Source organism: Pleurodeles waltl, chromosome 6 (assembly GCF_031143425.1).
Source record: "Pleurodeles waltl isolate 20211129_DDA chromosome 6, aPleWal1.hap1.20221129, whole genome shotgun sequence".
In the NCBI taxonomy this organism is placed as follows: domain Eukaryota; kingdom Metazoa; phylum Chordata; class Amphibia; order Caudata; family Salamandridae; genus Pleurodeles; species Pleurodeles waltl.
The window spans coordinates 42,250,802-42,275,074 of record NC_090445.1 but is presented as its reverse complement, the minus strand read 5'-3'; the positions used below and the strand labels follow the sequence as shown (position 1 = coordinate 42,275,074).

Below are 24,273 nucleotides of genomic sequence, written 5' to 3'. Positions count from 1 at the left end.
GTACTTGTGTCAGACCACCACAAAAGGTGCACTTGTGTCTCTGATACTTAGACCACCACAGAAGATGTACTTGTGTCTCTGATACTTAAACCACCACAGAAGTTGTACTTGTGTCTCTAATGTACAGCTCAGGCCACCACAGACGGTGCACTTGTGTCTCTGACGTACATTTCAGGCCACCACAGAAGGTGCATTTGTGTCCCTGATATACAGCTCTGGTCACCACAGAAGGTGTGCTTGTGTTTTCTGATATGCAGCTCAGGCCACCACAGAAGGTGCGCTGTGTCTCTGATGTACAGCTCAGGCTACCACAGAAGGACAGAAGGTGCACTTGTGTCTCTGATATACAGCTCTGGCCACCGCAGAAGGTGCACTTGTGTTTTTTGTGATATACAACTCAGGCCACCGCAGAAGGTGCACTGCGTCTCTGACGTACAGCTCAGGCCACCACAGAAGGTGCACTTGTGTCTTTTGTGATATACAACTCAGGCCACCACAGAAGGTGCGCGGTGTCTCTGATGTACAGATCAGGCCACCACAGAAGGTGCACCTGTGTCTCTGATATACAACTCAGGCCAACATAGAAGGTGCGCTTATGTCTCTGATGTATATCTCAGGCCACCATAAAAGGTGCATGTGTGCCCCTGTATATACAACTCAGGCCACCAGATAAGATGTACTTGTGTCTCTGATACTCAGACCACCACAGAAGGTGTACTTGTGTCTCTGATGTACAGCTCAGGCCCCAGAAGGTGCACATGTGTCTCTAATGTACAGCTCAGGCCACCACCTGAAGATGTACTTGTGTCTCTGATGTACAGCTCAGGCCACCCCCTGAAGGTGCACTTGTGCCTTTGATATACAGCTCAGGCCACCCCAGAAGGTGCACTTGTGTCTCTGATGTACAGCTCAGGCCACCACAGAAGGCGCACTTGTTTCTCTGATACTTAAATCACCACAGAAGGTGTACTTGTGTCTCTGATGTACAGCTCAGGCCACCCCCAGAAGGTGCACTCGTGTCTCTGATGTACAGCTCAGGCCACCACAGAAGGCGCACTTGTGTTTCTGATATTCAGGCCAGCTTCTTCATGAGGTTACATTTATCCCCTTGACTTACACCTCTTGTTACTATACAGGTTGCACTTGTTTCTTCAAAATCGAGTTGCACGTCTTTGAGTGGTGTCACTGGTTTCTCTGAATGCAGTTCAGCTTGTCCTTCTTAGATATGCAGCTCCTGGTCTCATACAGCTTGTACCTGTTTTTCTGAGATACAGCTCTGGTTACTAGTGGTTGTACTTGTGGTTTTAGCAGCCAATCCATCTTCTCACTGGGCTGTGCTTCAGTCTCTGATATGTATCTGATGCACAGCTCAGCTTCTTCTGGACGCTGCACCTCAGTTTGTGATATAAAGCTGTTCTGTCTGTGATACACAGCTCAGCTGCTCCTCAAGATTACACGTCTCTGGTGGACAGTTGAAGTTCTCCTAGAGTTGGTACAAAGCTGCGTTTCTGTTCGAGCGTGCACTTATACGCAGTACAGGGCACCCTAAAGGTTGTGGTTGTGTCTCTGAACCTAGCCTAATATCCTTCCCACAAGAGGGATGAACAAGAAGTGGGTATGATGTGACTTCATAGGGACACCAAACAGTATCTAACACAGAAGGATAGAACACAATGTGGACTGTGTGTTATGATGCAGGAGGGTCCCCCGGGGAAGGCCTTGGTGCTAATTTACACTCTACCAGTGAAGAGCCGTGGGATGAGACCTGAATGAACCCAAGAAGAGAAGCACACTGGAGGTTAGAGGTTCATTTCCTGAAATTCTCTCTGTCTTAAGGAGTGTAGGACAGTGGTGGTAACGTGCACGCCAGAGGGGCATTGAGTCTGGCTCTACACTGTGTAAGTATGAAAAATTGTATGCGTATAACTGTCCTGAGCAAGCCCAAACCTCATATGGCCGATCTGATGCTCTGATAGGTAACTCTGGTAACAAACCCAGGAAATACCCAGAAATGTCCCCCAAGCTTTGGATCACCAGGAGACTCTGTTGGTAAGACTGACTTCTGATGAAGATCAGGTGTAGAAGGCCGAAACGTGTAGAGGCCAGTAAATGAACTGAGCGTACGGGAGCCACGCAACCAAGTAGTTGCGAGCAACTTGTTCCTTCGCTACTGCGCTCTAAACTATCCTGGATGCAGTCCTTCAACGGTTCTGATGAGTCTTTCTTCTGATTGACCTGGAAGGCCCGGCCCTTGTACCTCAGCCACCGCTGTCTGCTCTTCCACGGTCTCCAGGTCTCTGATCTCGATGTTTGCTTGTGTAGCCATGTTGTTCTCACTTCTTGTCTAGTCTTACATTGTGTGCTTCCTCCTGACTCACCAGACCACCCCCACCAGCAGATGGGTTGGGAACCGACCCTATTTGGGTTCATAGCTTCCTAAAAGACTCTCAAGAGATAAAAGGCTGGTTCAGAACTACTATATTTTGTTTTCAGGTGAAACCCTTAGACCTGTGGGAACCCAGGTAGACAATTATTATGAAAAGACAGCCTTATCCGAGTCTTTGAGAAGCTGCCCTTCACTGTCCATCTTTCGCAAGGACCTGAAGACCTGGATGTTCTAATTCTGTTGGTGCTGCCTGTCTTACCTGCTGTCTAAGCGCCGAGAGGCCCTTCTTGGGGAGCTGCACGCTAGATAAGATTTCTAGAATATTAACACAGTGGTTCTAATTGGTATAATTTTGTTCATAATAGCAATTTGTCAGCACAAGCTACTGTTCACAGTGACCATCACTCCTTCTACTCTATCAATTATTCTACAAATATTCTAGAAATGTACATATTAAATATAGATACATATAAATATACATATGATGGGTGCTAAGTGCAGAGTGTCCCAAGTGAGTCAAACTCAAAACCACAACATAAACATTAGAACAGGTGAAGAGGGCAGACCCTGTGTTTACAACAAACAACTGCAGATATAAGCGAGTCAGTCCACAGGCAGGGTATGGTTTTGCCTCTTATTAAAAATCAGGTCTCATGTAGTTTGTTCGTTGTTACTATGTTCAGAGTTGCAAACACAATCTCTGTAAGGATGACCTGTTGGGTCACAGTACCTGATTTGCACAATAAACGCAGCTTTTGGATTCACCCTTTGAAAAACTCAAAAACAACCAAAAGTGATTGATGGAATGGAATGCTTGAATTGATCATCACCACCGATAGTTGCTTTGTGCCACATTCCAGTACTTGGGCCCATATTTATACTTTTTTAGCGCCGCATTTGCACCGCATTTTGATGCAAAAATGGAGCAAACATACAAAATACAGGCCCATATTTATACTTTTTTAGCACTGCCTTTGTGTCATTTTTTTACGCAAAAGCGGCGCTAACTTACAAAATATAAAGGTATTTTGTAAGTTTGCGCTGCTTTTGCGTTAAAAAGCGGCGCAAATGCAGCGCTAAAAAAGTATAAATATGGGCCTTGGTGTTTCTGCGCTCCGTGCTACTAGCGACCGGATCCAGCCAAAAAGCACTCTAGGCCCTGCTCCAAAAGGGATAGTCCAGTCTGAGCTTCCAAGCCGCGCCCCTTCGGCATGGGAGCACCGGAAACCACAGGCGTTATTTTTGTCTTTTTTGGGCCTCATCAGTGAGGTGCAGCTTGAGTCCAGTGACTCACAGGATCCACCTCTAGGTGTCACTGTCACTTTCAGGGCATCTCACTGATACAGTCGGTCTTCCGCCTCCTCTCGCTGCTCCTGTCTGATGTGTGTTTATTAGTCAGGTGTTCTGTGACGGAGAGAGAGCTATTCAACAAGGTGATGCCGATCCAGTTTGAGGTGTTCAGCACTTTTGTAGAATATGCAGGGGTGGTGAATTGTTAAATATACATGTATATTTAATAATTGTTTTCAAATTTGTGTTGCATTTATTGGTGGCTTTCCAAACCTCATGATGCAACTCTGAGATATGATTGCATACGTGGTTTTATGAAAATGACATAGTTCAAGATAACATGTGGCTTATACAAAAAATCAATAAGATATGTGATTTACATTACTTCCGGGTCAGAGAGGGGTCGGATATATTCCACCTATTAAAGTGAACAGGTCATGCGGTAACAACGTTTTGCTGTTTGATGTTGTGTTTGCGGTTTTTAAATCATCTGTAAGGGGGTGCCCTTCTTGACAAGACTGAAATCAGAGCGCCAAAGATGCACAGAGGCAGCCAGATTCGGGAGGGGTAACACAAGGGCGGGTAGTCTTTTACACACACCTTAAAGGAGGGAGTATAGGAGTAATATCCACTGACACATGGGTCACTAGGACGTTAAAACAATGGTGCACTAGGCACAAAGCCATTGGAAGACCCCACCTTCAGCTATACTTAGTTTTGTTTGTGGTTGCAAGCGTATACCGCCGTGTTAAGGCAGTGGCATGTTTTCTTTTTTATTTTGCATGTTTTGTGTGTGTGTGTTTGTGTGTGTGTATTTTATTGTGGTTGTGTGAGTGGCCGAATGTAAGAATGAGTCGGCGGCAAATGAATAGATGCATACGTGCAAGGATAAGCACTAAAGTGCATGTATGGTGATTCATTGAGTGCCGAAGCCTAAACCTATTGCTGCAGTTTCATTCATAAGCCAGACCTATTGGCTTTGCCAATGCTTGTTTTCAGCCTGATTCTGCAAGCAGAAGCCCAAGCGCCTCCTTAGAGTATGAATCATGGTCTCTTCTATAAATATAGTCTGGCCCCCTCCTTTGACGTCTCTCTGTGCATCCGCCCACAGGAGCTGATATCTTGGAAGCTCATGGTTCAACCTTTGGAATCAGTTGTTTATAAGGACTGGGGCTGATGGAGGCTGCATTCCTTTAGCCAGAAGCGAGAATACCCAGAGGGTGGAGGTGAGAGGGCCTGGGTGGAGACTTTCCTCCCAGCACGTTTTATCCTCTGCAGTAGCCACCCGGGAGAGGGAACAGACTTGTCTCTTCCACTTCTTGAGAGGGAGACAGAGTGTTGGTTTGTGCAACCCTTCTGCCTTGGACTCGCAGTAAATGGAAGAGGAGGTGTTATCCCCTCAATAAATCGAATGCAACCCTCTTGTGTTGCTTATACAAAGCAGCTTGTTGTATTTATTTATTTTATTTTTGCGCAGACTTGGCCCAAAGACAGTCGAGCACTCACAAGGGAGCAGGATCCAAGTTTTGGTTAACAAACATCATTAAACTACCTATTGGCACCAGGAAAACAAGGAACAAGCAGTGCATTCCAGCAGGGACAATACAGGATAAGAAGTAGTTAGCTAACCTTTGTAGTAAACCAGCAGCAAATAACCAGGAGAGCAGAGCGAACAAACATATCGTGACTGGTCAAGTCAACATAAGTGAAGCAACGATCCCCGCTTTAACCAAGGTGTGTCTCAAACAGGAGGATTTTCAGTCCCCTTTCAAATCTGAGCAGGCAATCGATTGTGTGAAGGGCTGGTGGGAGGGGGTTCCAAAGCCTTGTTGCACTACTAAATAATGCTTGTCTCATGCAGTGTTCTTGTCTGAAAGGCGCAGGTTCAAGCAAAAAAGAAAATCACTTCCAGACAGGTAGGAGAACAGCTCTTAAAACCCTACTCACTCCGAATCCCTAATACAAACTCACAAAACATGGGACGGGACTCTATTGCACTTTTGACATTATTCCAGCCTTTGCTATATACCGAGTACGTGATGCTGGAGCTCTACTGACCAGAAGATACTTTATTCTGTTACCCCTGTCCCAAAAGGAGCTATTTCTCCTTTGGTGCTACAGTTGAGACCGGAAGGTTAGTACTATCTTAACCCTGCGTGATGGACTGGCCTATGATGAAGCATGCTACTACTGACTGGGTGAGGCCTTTTCATCCATAAAGGGATATATCTTCCTGAAGGACCAGGTACTTGGTATATAGCAAAGACTGGAAAAGTGTCGGAAGTGCAATAGAATCCCACCCCACGTTTTGTGCGTTTGTCAAGCAGTAAAGACTTGACATTTCATGATCCTCATTGAGCTCCAGAAACTTTCAGTTTTCCAACCAGGTAGAAGGGAGAAGAGATGCAGGGGATTTTATGAGTCCTGCATGCAGTATTAAATTGGGCTCTTGCCACTGCAGGATGTGAGGGATAGCAGAGATCAGGGGCTTAGCTTTGCATGGGGAGCGGTGTTTGGGGTGTTACACCCCCATAATAAATGTATTCTCTGGTCCATAGCTGAATGCATTAAGTCAAGTATGATGAGGTGTCTGTTCGATATCACCAGGAATTTCCTTGGGCCTGTCAGAAAGCGGCCAGCACTTTAGGGAGACCAAAGAGGTCACAGGAGAGGAGCCACAGAAAGGAAGAACAAGTTCCTGGCCCACAGGTCTTTCTGGGAGAGTGAACTGTCTCCGCTGGTGGCCTGCACTCTTGGACATGGCTGAGATTAGCCTCAGGAGGTCTAGACGGCCCCAGCGATTTGGCATTCCCCACAGTGGCTGGGTTGCAGGATTTTATAGGTCGAGCACGCAAGTGATCTGACCTGTTGTAATCTGTGGGCTTTTAACCACGCCCACTGCACGCCCATCACTATCACTCGTTTGTGGGCTTGCCTTTCAAAAATCCTTTGTTGTCATTGGTAAGCGCTTTACGTTTGTCCCTCCTTGGGGTGGTTTGGTTACCGCCTTGGACATCAACCCTATTACATGGCTAATTGCATGTTTGCCGTTACGTCTGACTGCAAGCAAACTTATTTTTCCTTTTGTGTTTCTCCTTTGCAGTCATGCTCATGGCGACCGTAGCACTTTGAATCGGCTGGCTTATGTGAAACTGTTATACTTTTCATTTTCAATTTAAGTGGCAAGAAAAGTCCAGTTAGGAATTTACAACGCTAATAGCTCTAACGCGAGTAAACGTGAGACCCATTGCATTGCAAATGCTTGTTTTCTTCTTTTTTTGCAGTTTTATATAGCTCAAACTCGACCCGGAGGCATCGGAGCGCTTTACATGAGCACCGGGTACATTACAGGCGCACGCATTCATCTTTGGCGCGCACAGGGAGGTTACGTGATTTGTCCATAGTCACCGGATGTTGAGCCGACGCCGAGACTCGAAGCTGGTTCCCCAGGCTCCAGCTCCAAGGTCGACATCTCTGGCTGTTCTGCCACAACCTCTCCCTGTTCTGCCACAACCTCTCCCCAACATCCTCTCCCAATTCATCTCCCAATTAATTTCCCAGTTCAGGGGAGAGAAGGATTCCAGCCACTCTTGGATAAGGAGGTTGGATTTTTTGGAGATATTATTACAAATTCACTTGGGCAGACTCCATGGAAGATGTATCGCTTCCCATCGCTGTACCACATATTAGGGACAGACTCAGTTTGACATCAGTCCCTTTTATTTCTGTTACATGATGAGATGAGGACAGTCTCTGGATAATGATGGCGTTCGGTCGCTTCATTTATCTTTTTCGCCATCTAGCGGTGACTGGCTGTAAGGCTCATCCGAGTCCCTTCTGTGCCTCTTACAATCCAGTAGAGGACTATATGGACAAAGAGGTGTTCCCCAAGAAGCCTGCACTGCTGCGACCACCTGGGCGGCTGAGGCGATTTCTGGGGTCCAGGGTGGCATCCCTACTAGGCACAGAGCAGGAGGCGGGGCCATTGAGGGTGGATCCGTTTCTAGGGTCCAGGCTTCCGGCATGAATGAAGCACAAGGAGGTGCCTCCGAGTCAGGTTGAGGAGTAGCTGATGAGTCCACAGTACAGCTGCTGATGAGTGCACTGTAGAGCAGCTAATGAGGCCACAGTAGAGCAGCTGACGAGTCCACAGTAGAGCAGCTGACGAGTCCACAGTAGAGCAGCTCAGTGCACAGTTGAGCAGTTGATGAGTCCACAGTTGAGCAGCTGATTAGTGCACTGTAGAACAGCTGATGAGTCCACAGTAGAGCAGCTACTCAGTGCACTGTAGTGCAGCTGATGAATCTACAGTAGGGCAGCTGAGGGCTCCACTGCAGGGCAGCTGATGACTCCACAGAGAACAGCTGATGGGTCCACTATTCACCATTTGGTCAGCTGACGAGGATTTGATTACTAAATTGAGCTCTGTAAGGTGGTCTAACAATGCCTCCCGGTGGCCACCAAGGCATAAAAAAAGGAGCGGGCGGCCCCTGAGGGCCCCACTGAGTTCAGTCTCTGGCTGGATCATTAAGGAGGCTGTTACTTGGGCTCTTTCAGACACACCACTCTCTTGTGACTGCAGAGTCTTTCTTTCATCCCCGCCTTAAAGAGCGCTTCGAGGACGATTGTGGAGTTCTCAGAAGAGACCCCTACCTTCTGTCTCTGCCCCACCATGCCATGTAGATTGGCTGCATGCACCCTGAGTCCCCCCATCTCTCGAACCTTCTCTACAATCGCCCACTTCAGAACCAAGCTCCCGAGCTTGTGCCTGACCCTGACAGGCTTGTCATGGGGGCGATAGGGGTCTCTGTGGCCGCGAGAACCCACCAAGGTGGTGAGATCTCCCCATGCAGTGACATCTGGCTTCCATGTTCTCTTCTAAGAGTGACATCTGGGAGCTTCCATTATCTGCAACCAGTGTATCTCTGCGGACAGGTCCACCCCCTCCAGTGCACAGACTCGGCCAGGCCAGATACAAAGTCCATCTTCTTCTTTTGGGACTGCAGTGTGTCCCCAGAACATGAGTGCATTTCTATACTTAGCAACTTTCTGGGAGGCTGATATTGGTGATGGTACTGATAAATTTAGTTGTGAAGGGTGCTTTCCCTTTAGCCAATGTGGTGCTGACGTCCATGTTTTACTGTTGTCGGAGGATGGATTATTAGTAGGGATAAGCATGCACCTACCACTATCAATAAGGCCACCACCAAAACATAAGGTCCAGTAAAGGTCTCAATACATTACCCCTGGCCCAATTCTTGGTAGGTGGCTGCGAGCAGGCCGGCTTAACTTAGAAGACAGGTATGTACGGCTTTCAATTACACCAATACAGTAAATAAGTAATACACTATACACAAGAAAAATCCCCCACAAATTTATAAAATTGTTATCCTTAAAATGACACCAAAATGAAAAAAATCCAATATTGTTGAGATATGAATTTTCAAAGATTATATAAAAAAAAATGTGTTTTCTAGTGCTTAAAAACCAATAGCACCAACCTGGGACATCTAGTCACGCTAGACCGGGACCATATCATAATTTGAGGCAGACTGCGATGGAGCCTGCATGGATTTTTTTCTGAAGGATTTTCTCCTGCTGACATTTTCCATGGGGCCACTGTCAAGTCCTGGAAGTCTGGAGCTTTCAGCGGGATAAACCTGAAATTCAGGCTGGGACATGGTTGAAGGTAGTCAACTTGACTCTCGACGTTGGGTCGGTCCACTTATGGAGTTTTTTCCAAAAGTTGCTGTAAACTTCTCAAAACTTCTGGAACATCTTGCTGAAGTTCCCCTTGAGGGCTCAAAGTGTCCAAAACACAAATCCAAGAGTTTAGACGTTTTGAGATGGTCCTTGGAAGTTTGGACAACAATTCCCATATAATACACCTAGCCAAATCCTTAAAAGTCCATCAAGGACTTCTTGGTGGAGATGGTGCAGGGAAGCTCTGTTGACCTGTTGCTTTCAGAGAGTACACTTCTTAAGCATTTTGGGAGCAAGGCAAAGTCATCAGGACTGTAGTTCCCAGTGTGCAGCAGAAGCAGTCCTTCAGAGAGCAGTCCGTTGGGGTGTAGACCAGGGTTCCAGAAGGGCATTCCTTTTTCTCCTTGTAGTTTCAGGCAGTATATCTGAGTTGCTATGCAGCTCTCACATATTTATACAATGGTCTGTGGGGGACATGCAGAGGGGGCACCCCTATCCAGTAAAATGGAGAGTGCCACCCAAAAGCATAACAGCTTCCTCCAAAGTGTGGCATAACATGTCCCAAAAAAGCACTGCACTTTAAAAATGCAAGTTGGAGGATTCCTCTCCAGAGGAGTAAGACATGGCTAAGCCAACCTACTGGTGTGGCTCATTTCCATTAACACTCCTCCTCCAGACAATTCTGCAAATTCAATTTTTTGGCCTGCCATCTGGATGGGGGGTACAGGGAGAGAGGGTAGGCCTGGCTGGCATTCCTTTCTGCCCTGTTCATGTTGAACCCCAGTTTGATTTACCCAGCCCCCTTTATGGCCTGTGTGCTACAGCTGCAGAGCCTCCCTCGCCAGATAACCTCTGTTCTATGCAGGTTACTTATCACCTCATCAAAACAGCCTGGCTAAGCCTGTTAAGGCTGACCAATCAGGAGAGGCAGCTAGAAGGCTATTTATAACTTCTTCCCTGCAATAGTTTTGATAAATTCAACTGAGACAAATTGTTGGATTGATCATTACCAATCTTTTGAGTCCTAGAATGATATTCCTAGCTACTCCCAACCAATATTTATACTTAAATACAATACCCCAGTGTTACCCTATGGAAATGGGGGAAAAACGAAATGTGCAGTTTGTCCCTCACCAGGGCATTTAAAACATCTTTTATAATGTCCTTGCTTGTAGTTACATGGCACCCCACCCCTGGGGCACCTAGGGGAGACCTTAGGGATGACATATATAAACATAAGGTAGATTACCACTCTGGAAGTACCTTTAATTCCAAAGTCGAATTTGCTTATATTTTACTTTTAAAGACAGTCTGCAAAGCAGGGCTGCCTTTAAAAGTGACAGCAGGCAACACAGCAGTGCACACTACAGTGCAGGACATCTACTGGACCTATAAACCTCCCTGCCCTATTATATACTAGGGACTTATAGGTAATTTGAATCCCCCTTGCCTTATTATATACTAGGGACTTACAGGGATCCGTCATTGCCCATTGTAATTATACCTAAGTACCATATATCTTAGCAGAGTCCAGGGCACAGTCAGTCAGTTACCACCAGTATCAGTCAGAAAAAATCAGGGTGACTTTCTCACAACGGTGTACCAGCTACCCAGTTCCTGAGGGTGCTACAGACTTCAGCATTGGTCACCACAGTGCTCAGCATGCTTCCATCCCACTAAGGGTCAGAATTTCTCCGGGTCAGGGACTGGTCAGCCTGTCAGAATCCACTATTGTCTGTTGTACTTTAGTGACAGGGAGCTATCAGAGTCCTGAGTAGGAATGTAGGGGCTCTGATCTTTTTGCATTGGTCGAAGTGCATTAAAAATACAGGAACTGTGATCCTGGGTCAAATTGGGTGGGGTCAGAGAGAGTGGGGGCAGGATCAAAGGTCAGGCAAAAAAGAACAAAATATTCTTAACAATTTTGTTGACCTTTCACCTTCAGGTAAAGGCAGTAAAATAACACATCTGAAATGAAAACGAATTAGAAGTAAACTAGAGATGCACTATTTTTCATTGTGAAACCACTATTAGTTATTGTGATCACTGCAGATATCTGTGTATCACCAGAGAGCCACAGAACTTAATTCTGGTTGGTGCAGTAAGGGACAGGGACTTATGAGTTTTTAGTGTTACAAGGACCCAGCGGGTGACAGAAAGCACTGTGACTTTGTACAGCATTACTCACAGCATAAGATAGGCTGTCGTAAGGTGCCCTAAAAGATTTAGGTTTAAGATAAAAAAAATGCTTCCAAAATATAGATCTTAGTAGTATACAGACGGTACATAATTCAAACATTGTTTCTAACTGTCCTTTAAAGCACCCACTCCACCGCCTATCAGGTCACCGTATTGTACTTCTCAACAAGTTTACTCTTCAAGTGACTCCATCAATTAAAGCCCCCAAGTACCCTTTCCATTTGCAGATTAACCAAACTGGCATATTCACATTTCTTTCAGTCCGCAGACACCCAGGCAAAACATTTTGTTTCTTGTTCAGCTGTCTGTCCCTCCCACAGGTCACAGCCCCAGAGAACTCCTCTTTTTCTCTTCAGCTGAGGCACCTCAAATTTTGGACCCAACCCTTCTGGAACGGTTGCCTTTTAACATAAAGTAGGGGAACTGTGTTTGTCAAATTACAAAAGTGTGGGCACGTCATGCCCTTCAGATCTTGTCTAAGTCGACCTATGTCTCTTTTGCATTTGGACTTATGTTGTTGAGATTCGGATTGAAAGAATTTCTCACCCCCCTCCGATCCCTGCAGCCAGGTGGTGTAACCGGTCTTTCCTTTCTTTGATGCTCTCATATGGAAGTGGTGGCTCTAAAAATGTTCCTGGAATGTATGCGCTGGCACTTAACTGTTCTATGAACAAACATGTTAATCCTAGGAGAGAGGAATTGGTTGGTACCACTTGTTGTAAGCAGTGGGGTGACGGGGGCGGGTATGTGTATATGTTTGTGTGTATGCATGTGGTATTTCTGTAGCACAAACCTAGTCAAAAGGCAGAGAGGGAATATATGGGCAGACAGGCAATAAGTAATCAATGAAGGAAAGGACTCAAAGCAGTGTTAAAAGCTGGCAGAACCCCAAGTAACTCTGGGTGAAAGCAGCAGTTCCACACACTCTGACATCTGGGATTCATCAGTGGGGGAATCCAAGCCCCCAGGCAATCAGAAGGACATCAGAAAGTTACAGTCTATGATGATCTGCCTCTCTCTCACTTGAGAGAGAGCGAGAGAGAGAGAGAAAGCCTGGGACATGTAGGGAAATCATACTATTGAAGAAGCAAGGACTGAGTTGGAGACCATTGTAAGCTTTCAGTATAGAAGGCGAGACAATGGGCTGGCAGACCTTGGACAAAAACCTTAAACCAGTACAGATGAGAATCTAAGTAAAGCTGGAGATCACAGAATGTTGGAGGGTTGAGAGAAGTCTGGGGAATGGGCGGGCATGATTGCTGTTATCAATTCTCATTGTTTTTTCCATGTTGACTTCCTCTTTTATGAGACTTAACAAGTGACTGATTTTCCATCTGTCTGCAGGAGAGCCGGCGAAATATGACCCCAGCTTCAGGGGACCAATCAAAAAAAGGTGAGTGGCATGGTTTCATCTATTGCTCATGTGACCCTGGGTGTAGGGTAGATCTCCGGGCCTTGGGTGGAGGGGACTCCTACATGGCCCTGGGTAGAAGAGCTCTACAGGGTCTGAGATGAGGGGAGTCCTGTGTTGCCCTGGGTGGAGGGTAGTTTCATGTGACCCTGGGTGTAGGGTAGCTCTCTGGGCCCTGGGTGGAGGGGAGTCCTACATGGCCCTGGCTAGAGGAGCTCCACAGGGTCTGAGATGAGGGGAGTCCTGTGTTGCCCTGGGTGGAGGGTAGTTTTATGTGATCCTGGGTGTAGGGTAGCTCTCCGGGCCCTGGGTGGAGGGGAGTCCTACATGGCCCTGGCTAGAGGAGCTCTACAGGGTCTGAGATGAGGGGAGTCCTGTGTTGCCCTGGGTGGAGGGTAGTTTCATCTGATCCTGGGTGTAGGGTAGCTCTCCGGGCCCTGGGTGGAGGGGAGTCCTACATGGCCTTGGGTAGAAGAGCTCTACAGGGTCTGAGATGAGGGGAGTCCTGTGTTGCCCTGGGTGGAGGGTAGTTTCATCTGATCCTGGGTGTAGGGTAGCTCTCCGGGCCCTGGGTGGAGGGGAGTCCTACATGGCCCTGGCTAGAGGAGCTCCACAGGGTCTGAGATGAGGGGAGTCCTGTGTTGCCCTGGGTGGAGGGTAGTTTTATGTGATCCTAGGTGGCGGGGAGCTGCACGTGGCACTTGTTAGATGGAAGCACTCTGTAACCCCGTGTGGAGGAGAGTCATGACTTCGTTTGCCTGGTGAGCTCCGGACACTAAATATCGAAGTAGAGATTTGCATGACTGTGAGTGTGTGGTAAGATGGGTCAGGTGCCCAGTCTGAACAATGTTACGATCACATGCCATGCAAACAAGGAGTGGGTGATACAGCTTCAGTACGGCAAGTGCACAAGCAGTCAAAATGGTTATTGGTTATCGATATATCCATCAGCACCACAGAATGGAGATTGTTTTCTAGGTTATATGGATGGCATATGTAAGAAATTAAGTTATTAGTTGAGTTCTGGTAATAACCACAATCCTTGTCAGGGTGAGCCACTAAATAAACCTGAGCTCAACTCCCTGGTAGCTGCGGCACAGAGCAGACGGGTGTAACGTGGAGCAATTTGTAAAGTATTTTAAAACTGTAATAAAGTAGAAATGCACAACAATAAAAATCCCCAAATGAATGAGAAAATAGAGTAACATTTAATAAAGCAAAATGACACCAAAATGGTAAAAATCCAAGAAGGGGAACCAGGGATATGAATTTTGAAACTTTTGAGTAGTAGAAATAATGTCAAGCGGCACACAGTGCCAATGATAGTCCATGGATGCTTTAGAACAGGACCTAGGTGTAATTTGACGCTGACAGCGATGGAGCAGGAGTTGGATACACCAACCAGGTTAGCCATTGTTAAAGATTTAACCCCCTGACTCTGGCTCTTTAATTCTCAATATTCCACAGGCATACACTTCTGAAGCATCCTCAGGGCCTCAGGGGAGGCACTCAAAGACTCACATAGTGGCAGGCAGAGGTGAATAGAAGTGTCTAGTCTAGGTCCAGTTGCCACTGGACAGTTGCAGGGAAAAATGTCTTACCTTTTAATTGTGCCCCGTTAGCTTTAACAGGAGGTCCGTCTTATGACCCTTGAAGTCCACTTCTTTGTCCTGGGTACAAGAAAGAGAGCAGGACCAGTCTTCCAGGCTCTTTGGAAGTCTGAAGCATGTTCCGTCCTCTTATGTTCTTCCACAAGTCTGGGAGTGCAACATTTATGCCTGGCATTAACTAGTGAGTGGGAATGACTCCTGCGGATTCGTTAGCCAATACGGTAAAGGCTCCCAGGCCAACCCTACCCACTTTTGGCAATTTCAAGATGTTGAAAGTGTTCAGCTATGCTAAACATGGACTTCTAGAGTTAGGGTTTGTGTGTGGGGATTGTACTATGATAATTCTAGTGTCTTCCCACTTCTATCACCACACTTCACTTTGAAGCAGCCAATAAACCTAGAGACTGAAGCCTGGTAGAACAAAGAAGGGATTTCCAGCAACCAGACAGTGGTTACACAAAAATAGTTTTGGCCGCTGGCCTTCACCTTTTGAAGTGCACCCATAATGTTACATGCAAACCCAGCAGAACTTTCAAACAGGCTGTGACACTGTAATATCACAGAGGTGCTCTGATTAGGGCCAGAGTGGCTGGGGGTTGGGGGGGACAAAAGAAGAGCCCTGCAAAATGTCATTTAACATTTGCTTTTGACAGCAGAGGCCTCTTTAAAGTGCGACCCAAGTGTCATATGAAAAACTCCAGCAGACTTGTCAAGCAAGATGTGATATTCAAGAAGGACTTGACACTTTAATGTCAAAAAGCACCCCCCAGCCCCTTCCTACATAATCTGTCAGGTTCCGGTGGCTCATCTCTGCCCATTCAGGTCATCTTATTGTGTGCTCCTGGGAGCAAGTTCACACCTCATTCACACCTATTCAAACACTAATTACTATCTGGCAGCAGTTGGAGAGCAAAAGGCAGATTTAGCTTCCAGGGACTTCAGGAAGGGCAAAGGTAACATTATTAAAATTACTTTTCTGATGGATACAACTACCTGTGGATTCCTCACCTAATGAATACCCCCATGGCGCCAGCATTCGACGGAAATCTTCTTACTAGTCTCTGCACGTCGACGAGGACGTCACTCTAGCCCACGCGACGCCGTCTGACGTCATACAGGCAATAAGAGGTCCTCGACGACGTGCGGACGTCAGTTCCCTTTTTTCCGTGCATTCGAAACGGTTATCTTCGAGGGAGCAACTGTTACTTTTGTGGTTACAGTGTATTTTTGCTGCGTAGTCTTTCGCTGTGGTAATAATGTCGCAGAGAAAGTCTGGATTTAAGCCTTGTCGTGAGTGTGGAGGCAAGATGTCGGTGACGGATCCTCATTCCAATTGCCTTTGGTGTTTGAGCTCCGACCACGACGTCTCGACTTGTGATTCATGCCAGCACATGAATCCAAAGGCCCTCAAGGAACGTGAGGCGAAGCTGTTTATGGCAAAATCGAAGGAGAAGCATCACAAGAAGTCTTCTTCTCCAAGACATCGGCGTCATCGAGACTCCCGGCGCCGTAGAGAATCTCGGCGTCATTCGAAGGAGACTCGTTCCAGGTCTTCGGATCGGCGCCGAAGGACATGGGAGATCAGTCCCACGGTTACGCCGCATCCTTCGACGCCGTTGCCCTCTCCGGCGTCTCCAACTTCACCTGGACAGGCGTCGGTGATTGAGGTATTGGAGCCTCAGGTGTTTTCTCCGGCGCAGACGCCGAGGCCGGCGTCGGGGTCGCCTCCGAGACAGGCACCTCAGTATCCGGCTTTTCCCACCCCTGGAGCCGATAGTTCCGCATTCTTGAATGCGATGTATGCCATCTTCCAACAGATGGCTCCAGGGGGTGCTCCGGCTGGGCCTTTGGCCTTTTCTTTGGGTGATCCTGCGCCTCTTCAGCCGGCACCCTTTATGCCCTTTCTCCCTTTTGGGAACGTGGGCTCGGCGCCAGTGTCGGCGCCGGTGGCCGCTCCGGTGGCTTCAGAAGGATTGGCCCCGGGGATTTCCATCCCGTCGACGTCGGGATTTCGGCCTGTGACTCCGGTGGGTCCATCTGCTTCAGCTGCTCTTTCGTCGGCGCCGAAGTTACCTGTGGCGCCGGACGCGGCGTCGGTGGCTTCTGAAGATCGGCGCCGATCTTCGACTTCGGCGGAGGCATTGTCGACTCCGCGTATTGAACAACGACTTCATTCGAGGAGACGTGCTCTCCGTGTATTAGAGGAGCAGGAGTACCAACGAGCCCTGGAGGAAGGAGAGCTAGAGGACTCGGGTGATGGGCTGCGTGGTCTGGAGTCGGCCAGTGGGCTGGACACTTCCCCTGAGTGGGATCTTTCGTCCCCGGGAGAATATACTGAGGAGGCTGCTTCCTTTCATGCAGTGGTACGGAAGGCAGCTAGTTTTTTGGATCTGCCTTTGCCGGTGGTGGAGGCTAAACAACCTTTTAACAGAGGTGCTACATCCGGCCTCAGCTGCGGCGGAGCCTCTTTTGCCATTTAATGACGCTCTGCTGGATCCGGTGTTAGAGGTGTGTAAGAGGCCGGCATCTTCCCCAGCAGTTCACAGAGCCGTGGCCAGGAGGTATCGGGCGGCTCCGACTGACCCTGGTTTTCTATCTAGGCACCCTACGCCGGAGAGCTTGGTGGTGCAGGCCTCCTGTTCATCCAAGTCAGCGCCTGGTTCTTTCCCGACGGTGCCTGGGGACAGAGATTCAAAGAAACTAGAGGCGCAGTCCAAGAAGATTTTTTCGTCCTGCAGTCTGGCGTTAAAAGCCACCAATGCAACCTGTATCCTGGGGAGGTATATTCATGCTCTGATGGATGACATTTCCTCATCATTTACAGAGCTTCCCCAGGGTCTTTTGGATCTTGTTTCAAATGCCCAGGCTGCTGCGACCCAGATTATCCAGACGGGACTGGATACCACCGACTCGGTAGCCAGAGCAATGGGCACAACTGTGGTGGCAAGGAGACAGGCCTGGCTCCGTAACTCGGGCTTTTCTGCGGATGTACAGTCCACATTGTTGGATCTCCCGTTTGATGGGGACAAACTGTTTGGAGCCAAGGCTGATTCGGCCTTGGAACGTTTTAAGGAAAGCAGGGCCACGGCTAAGTCGTTAGGGCTCCAAGCTCCTTCTTCCACGGCCTCTTCCAGATTTTTCAGGAGGTTTCGTGGATTTGGGCGTGGCTCTTCCTCCTCTTCCTTTCGGGGAAGATATCAGCAACCTGCCTCTTCCCATCCCTATAGATCTTTTAGGGGGAGAGGTAGGGTCCGCACCAGAGGAGCCTCTCAGCAGCACTCTGCCTCTTCCTCATCCTCTGGCGGGGTGCAGCAGGGGAAGCAGCCTTAGGCTTCCACCATTTCCCACTCACTCCTCTCCTGTAGGGGGAAGATTACAGCATTTTCTCACCAAATGGAAGACTGTTACAACGGACACTTGGGTTTTCAGTATTGTGGGAAAAGGCTACACCCTTCCCTTTCGGGAGTTCCCGCCCCTCATCCCGCCCCGCCCTTCTTATTGTTCAGAAGAACACCTCCTGTTGCTAGAACAGGAGGTACAAGTCCTCCTTTCAAAGGGCGCGGTGGAGTTGGTCCCAGAGCAGGAAAGGGGTTGAGGATGTTACTCAAGGTATTTCCTGATTCCCAAGAAGGATGGTCGTTTGAGACCAATTCTGGACCTGAGGATCTTGAATTTCCTCAAGCAGGAAAAGTTCAACATGCTGACCCTAGCACAGGTGCTTTTGGCGTTGAACAAGGAAGACTGGATGGTGTCTGTCGACTTGCATGATGCTTACTTTCATATCCCGATACTCAAGTCACACAGGAAGTATCTCCGGTTTGTGGTGGGATCGCAGCACTATCAGTTTGCGGTCCTTCCGTTTGGTCTTACTTCAGCACCTCGAGTCTTCACGAAGGTGATGTCGGTGGTTGCGGCAGAACTCAGAAGGAAGGGGATAGCAGTATTCCCTTACTTGGACGACTGGTTGATCAAAGCCAAGTCCCCGGAGCTTGTGTCGCATCATCTGCAGTCAACAACCCAGTTGTTGTTCGACCTGGGTTTTTCGGTGAACGAGCCCAAATCTCACCTAGAGCCCTCTCAGCGCCTCCTGTTCATAGGGGCAGTACTGGATACAACATTGGGTCGGGCCTTTCCTCCGCCTCAGCGGATTCAAGATATTCAGGATTTGGTTCCAATGTTTTGAAATGGAGCGGTAGTTCCAGTCCTCAAGGTCCTTCGTCTGCTCGGTCTGTTTGCCTCCTGCATTCTGTTGGTCACGCATGCTCGCTGGCACATGAGGGCTCTTCAGTGGTGCCTCCGAAGGCAGTGGTCTCAACACAAAGGGGATCTAGAGGGTACTATCAAGATCTCCAGAGATGCTGCTGTGGATTTGAAGTGGTGGATTGCAAGCAACAATCTTTCACAAGGAAAGCCGTTCCAGCAGTCGCCACCAGTGGCCACAGTCATAACGGATGCTTCCACTCCAGGGTGGGGAGCTCATCTGGGGGATCTGGAGATCAAAGGTCTTTGGTCTCCAGAGGAACAGATGTTTCACATCAATCTGTTAGAGTTACGGGCTGTACGTCTGGCTCTCAAGGCCTTCCTCCCTTCCTTTCGTGGTCAGTCGGTACAGGTCCTAACGGACAATACTACCACGATGTGGTACATAAACAAGCAGGGAGGAGTGGGGTCGTACCTTCTCTGCAGAGAAGCTCTTCGACTATGGTCCTGGGCAAAGGACCATCAGATTTGCTTGATAGCAAACCATCTGGCCGGAGTCTTGAACGTGCGCGCGGACAGTCTCAGTCGCCATTTCTCGGCAGACCACGAGTGGCGTCTCCATCCAGATCAAGTCCGTTTAATCTTCCAGAGGTGGGGGTTTCCTCGGGTAGATCTGTTTGCCACTCGAGAGAACGCGCATTGTCCGTTATTCTGCAGCCTCCAGTATCCGATGCAGGGAGCGTTGGGGGACGCGTTTCAAATAACCTGGTGCGGCCAGTTGCTTTACGCGTTTCCTCCCATACCCTTGATTCCTCGAGTATTGAGGAAGATTCGCCAGGACCGGGCTCTAGTCATCCTAATAGCTCCGGATTGGCCAAGGAGGGTATGGTACTCCGACCTTCTCCAACTCTCAATGTGCCCTCCGCTCCGTCTCCCTTTCAGGGCAGACCTTCTCTCGCAGTCGCAGGGGCAGGTTCTACACCCCAACCTCCAGAGTCTGCACCTACATGCCTGGAGATTGAACGGGGCAACCTGAGTTCCTTCTCTCTCCCACCTGAGGTAGTGGATGTTATATTAGCGGCCAGGCGACACTCCACTAAATCTATCTACGCTAATAGATGGTCTAAATTTGTTGCGTGGTGTGGAGAGAGGCAGATTGATCCTTTGCATGCTCATCTATCGGACGTTTTGTCTTTTGCTCTGTCTCTAGCGCAGAAAGGTTGTGCAGTGGCTACCATTAAGGGTTATTTATCGGCCTTGTCAGCCTTCATATGTCTTCCAGACCAACCATCTTTATTTAAATCCCCTATTGTTATCAGATTCTTGAAAGGTCTTCTAAATAAATATCCTCCAAAGCCATTCGTTATGCCGCAATGGGATTTGTCCTTTGTCCTGACTTTCCTTATGGGGTCCCCTTTTGAACCTATGCATTCTTGCCCCTTAAGGTATTTGGTTTTAAAAACAGTCTTCCTGATAGCTATAACATCAGCAAGGAGAGTGAGTGAGTTGCAGGCCTTATCAGTAAAGCCCCCTTATACAACTTTTTATGGGGATAAGGTGGTGTTGAGGACCAAGGCTGCTTTCCTCCCGAAGGTTGTTTCACCCTTCCATTTGGCTCAGGCAATTACTTTGTCCACGTTCTATCCTCCGCCTCATCCTTCCAAAGAGGAAGAAAGACTGCACCGTCTGGACCCAAAGAGAGCGTTGAGCTTCTTTATTGATAGAACAAAGGACTTCAGGCTGGAGGATCAGCTGTTTATTGGATACGTGGGCAAGAGGAGAGGAAAGGCAGTCCACAAGAGAACACTATCCAGGTGGGTTGTTCTTTGCATTAAAATCTGTTACTCTTTGGCAAAGAAGGATCCTCCTGAGGGCATTAGAGCTCATTCCACCAGAGCTAAGTCGGCCACTTCGGCCTTGGCCAGAGGTGTTCCTGTGGTCGACATCTGCAAGGCCGCAACTTGGTCGTCCCTTCACACTTTTGCAAAACATTACTGTTTGGATTCTGAGGTTAGAAGGGACGGCCATTTTGCACGGTCAGTGCTGCAGGATTTCTTGGTTTGACCATTTAGGCACCCACCGCCGGGCGTGGTACTGCTTTGGGACTCTATTCATTAGGTGAGGAATCCACAGGTAGTTGTATCCATCAGAAGAACGAGTTACTTACCTTCGGTAACGACTTTTCTGGTGGATACATTAGCTACCTGTGGATTCCTCACGGTCCCACCCGCCTCCCCGTTGCCTTTCTGGTCTTACCAAGTAATCCTTGAGTACGCTGCTCTTGGTCTTTGAGGGTGCAATAGATGTTGTATATATTATATTTATATATATGTATATATGTATATATCGTTGTGTATATACTTGATGTGTATATATATTTTTAAAAAGAGAGAGTTATATATATATATAAAAGATTTACAGTTATTCATGCAATGTTGTGTATTTTTACAATGTAATGGGATGTTGCCTTGCTCTTTCATTGCAATGCCTGGTTGTTCTCATGCACGTAAAAAATGATTGGTACTGACGTCCGCACGTCGTCGAGGACCTCTTATTGCCTGTATGACGTCACACGGCGTCGCGTAGGCTAGAGTGACGTCCTCGTCGACGTGCAGAGACTAGTAAGAAGATTTCCGTCGAATGCTGGCGCCATGGGGGTATTCATTAGGTGAGGAATCCACAGGTAGCTAATGTATCCACCAGAAAAGTCGTTACCGAAGGTAAGTAACTCGTTCTTCTGTAACATTTAGAAAAAAATCAACATCGCAATTGACTTGAATTTGTAACAGCTGTTAAAGTAGTTGTTTAATTATATTCCACCTAGTCCTTTTCCTATGATATAGTATTAGCATTTCATATTGCATTCCAGTGTTTTCCAGTTGAGCATCTAGGCTTGCTTCAGTGAAAATAACTTTGAGGGATTAGTTACTGTAGGACCAGGTTTAAGATTATATTTTTACATGTCCTACTTTTAAATACCACGCACCATTCCTTAGGGGCAATAAGGCCTACTTAGGTATGGCTTCTAAATTTGGGAAAGGATTGTTTACGTTTAGTAAGGTTTAGGAAGGTTTAGGACCGTCAAAAGTAGTTATTTTGACAGCTCAAATTTGCAGTTAAACCTGCACATATAGGCTGCTGCGGACAGGCCTGCAGTCATGTGTACACAATCATTAAAGTGAATGGCACAGTGAGTGCTGCAGCCTCCTTGTGACATTTAAACTACAGGCCCTGGTTTCAGCTTGGTACCAGATGCTACGGACTTATAGGTAAGTAAAATATGCCAATCATGAGTATACAGATTTTATCATGTTTGAAGGGGAACAAACAAAAACAGTAATGGCAAATATCTGGGCTAATATTACACAAAAGATGATCATTCCCAACAGCAGACATATGTGTCTTCCACATCCATAAAACATACACAGAGGTTCCTCATCAGTAAATGTAAACCACACAATGATGCACAAGCCCTGAAAATGTTTCATCATCAGCATTGTTTTCATCATGGCTGCTTCAGGTTCCTTGCTGAACAGAAGGAGTGCTGTGCCACGCTGTTTGGGAATACTGAGGCACTGCAGTCTCTTTGAGTTACTCACCCAATTACCCATACAGCCAGAGCAGTTGTGCCCCACCAGCAGACGTAAATATCACCTTACTGAAAGAGGCGAGCCTAGGGATCATGCTTTGGTATTGCTAAATGTTTGTGGGCTGCTGTTACGTTTTTATACCCATTATTTGAACACCGCTCAGTGGATCCTTCGTAGCTCTTTGCCAAGTGCAGCCATGCACCCATATTTTTGCATTTAGCCAGAGTTTTTTTTAATAGTATTTAGATTCTTTATTCTATGCACCCAGGCTTTATACTGAACCATCAGAATATGGTCTGATATAATTCCTGTAGTGTCATAATGGTATGTTGCAGCATCAACTTAAGTAGAAAAATCTTGGAGCCACATTTGTCAAGATTTGACACAGCACAACACAGCGCTGTGTCAAATGGAGAGGACAGGAATGTACCATATTTAGTAACATATGGTGCATTGCTGCTCTCTCTCTGTGCTGGTGCTCGTGTGGCTGTCAAGCGCCAATGCAGGCTCTCTTGCACCGTGGTGCAAGGGTGGCCTGCGTTACATCCAGGATTGTTGTATGGGAAGGGACATTTCAAAAAAGGGGTCTATTAAATCATTGGAACCACTAGGAAGGAGGTATTTTTGACTCACCCAAGACCCCACCACTCCTATCCCTCTTGTAATTCATACTGACGAGACTACATCAGTGCTCCTACGTATCCAGTTTGTCGTAGCACGCCCCACTCCGTAGCGGAATGGGAAGAAACCCAATGATGAAGCATGCCACCAAAGGGTAACACTGGTGGGTGAGGGTTTTTCTAATGGGAAAATCTTTTTTCCTTGTCCATCCTGTGGTAGTTCCTTTGGCTGGGACTTTTTTGAAGTGTTACATCGGCTATAAGGAGGTCAGACCCAGGCACGCAACCTCCTTCTCCTTCTTTGATTTCGTACAAGTGGCAAGGGACACCTTCCTTTGCATAAACAATCCTTAGAGGCTTTTTTCTCTTTCTAAGTGTGCTGGCTTAGTAAAAGGAAAAGTGAGAACAAATAAATATATTTCTTCTCGTTGTGCCTCTCCTGGGAAGGCGTAGCATTTTCACGCATTCCTAGGGTTACTAATGTTAGTAAATGAGGGAATGCGCCAAAATACATGGGTGGATGCGTAGGAAGACCTGCTCCGCACTCATATAACACCCTCTATGCGTGGCTCTGCATGGCATAGTAAATCTGGAGTAACACAAGTCACTGCCTTGCATTACTCTGTGCTGAAAAGATGGTACATGGGTGAATAGTAGGTCTTCCCATGCATCCAGTACTTAATTTGTAAAAGAAAGAATGCTGGTGTCTGAAGATCCTGCTCAGAAGTCTGCAGCTGGTACAATTAAACGTCAGCATGCAAAATACCAATGCTGTTAGTCTATAATCCACCTCGCACCACCCGCTGCCTCTTTAGTTCACTACCAGACACTCCCTGCACTTTTATCTTACTCGTGCATGTACCTGTGTTTTCCCTTTTGTAATATTTTTCTGTCTTTGTCCGTCTTTCTGATTTGTGTGTTTTTCTTTCTGTTGCTCTCTGGAAATATTTTGTGTGGAAAATGGTACCAAACCCTCCCTTGCCCCCCAAAAAAATAAGTGCTGGTGGGACCTACTGGCAACCCCAGCTCAAATTAAGCACTGCACACATGCATTGTAAATGTCACGTAACAGCTTGCTTTGCCCTTGATACATCTAGCCCTTGATATAGTTTACATTGCCTCCTCTGAAACCCACTACATCAATATGTCCTCTCACTACTCCACAAAAACAAAACAAGACACACACCAGCACTTCAAAATCACACTCACTTGCATAATACTTTCTGTCTCTAATTAGAAACCTACACCCACTCCCTCGCTTATG

The 24,273-nt window shown here is 47.3% G+C and overlaps 1 protein-coding gene across 2 annotated transcripts in view; it reads left to right on the top strand.

The window, feature by feature from the left end:
• Nucleotides 1-24,273, top strand: part of SLC44A4 (solute carrier family 44 member 4) — a 316,116-nt gene that overhangs the window by 184,556 nt on the left and 107,287 nt on the right. For both annotated transcript variants that reach the window (XM_069237189.1, XM_069237190.1), the window contains exon 2: nt 12,923-12,971. In XM_069237189.1, the coding sequence (XP_069093290.1) occupies nt 12,923-12,971 (49 nt within the window). The remainder of the gene's footprint in view (nt 1-12,922; nt 12,972-24,273) is intronic.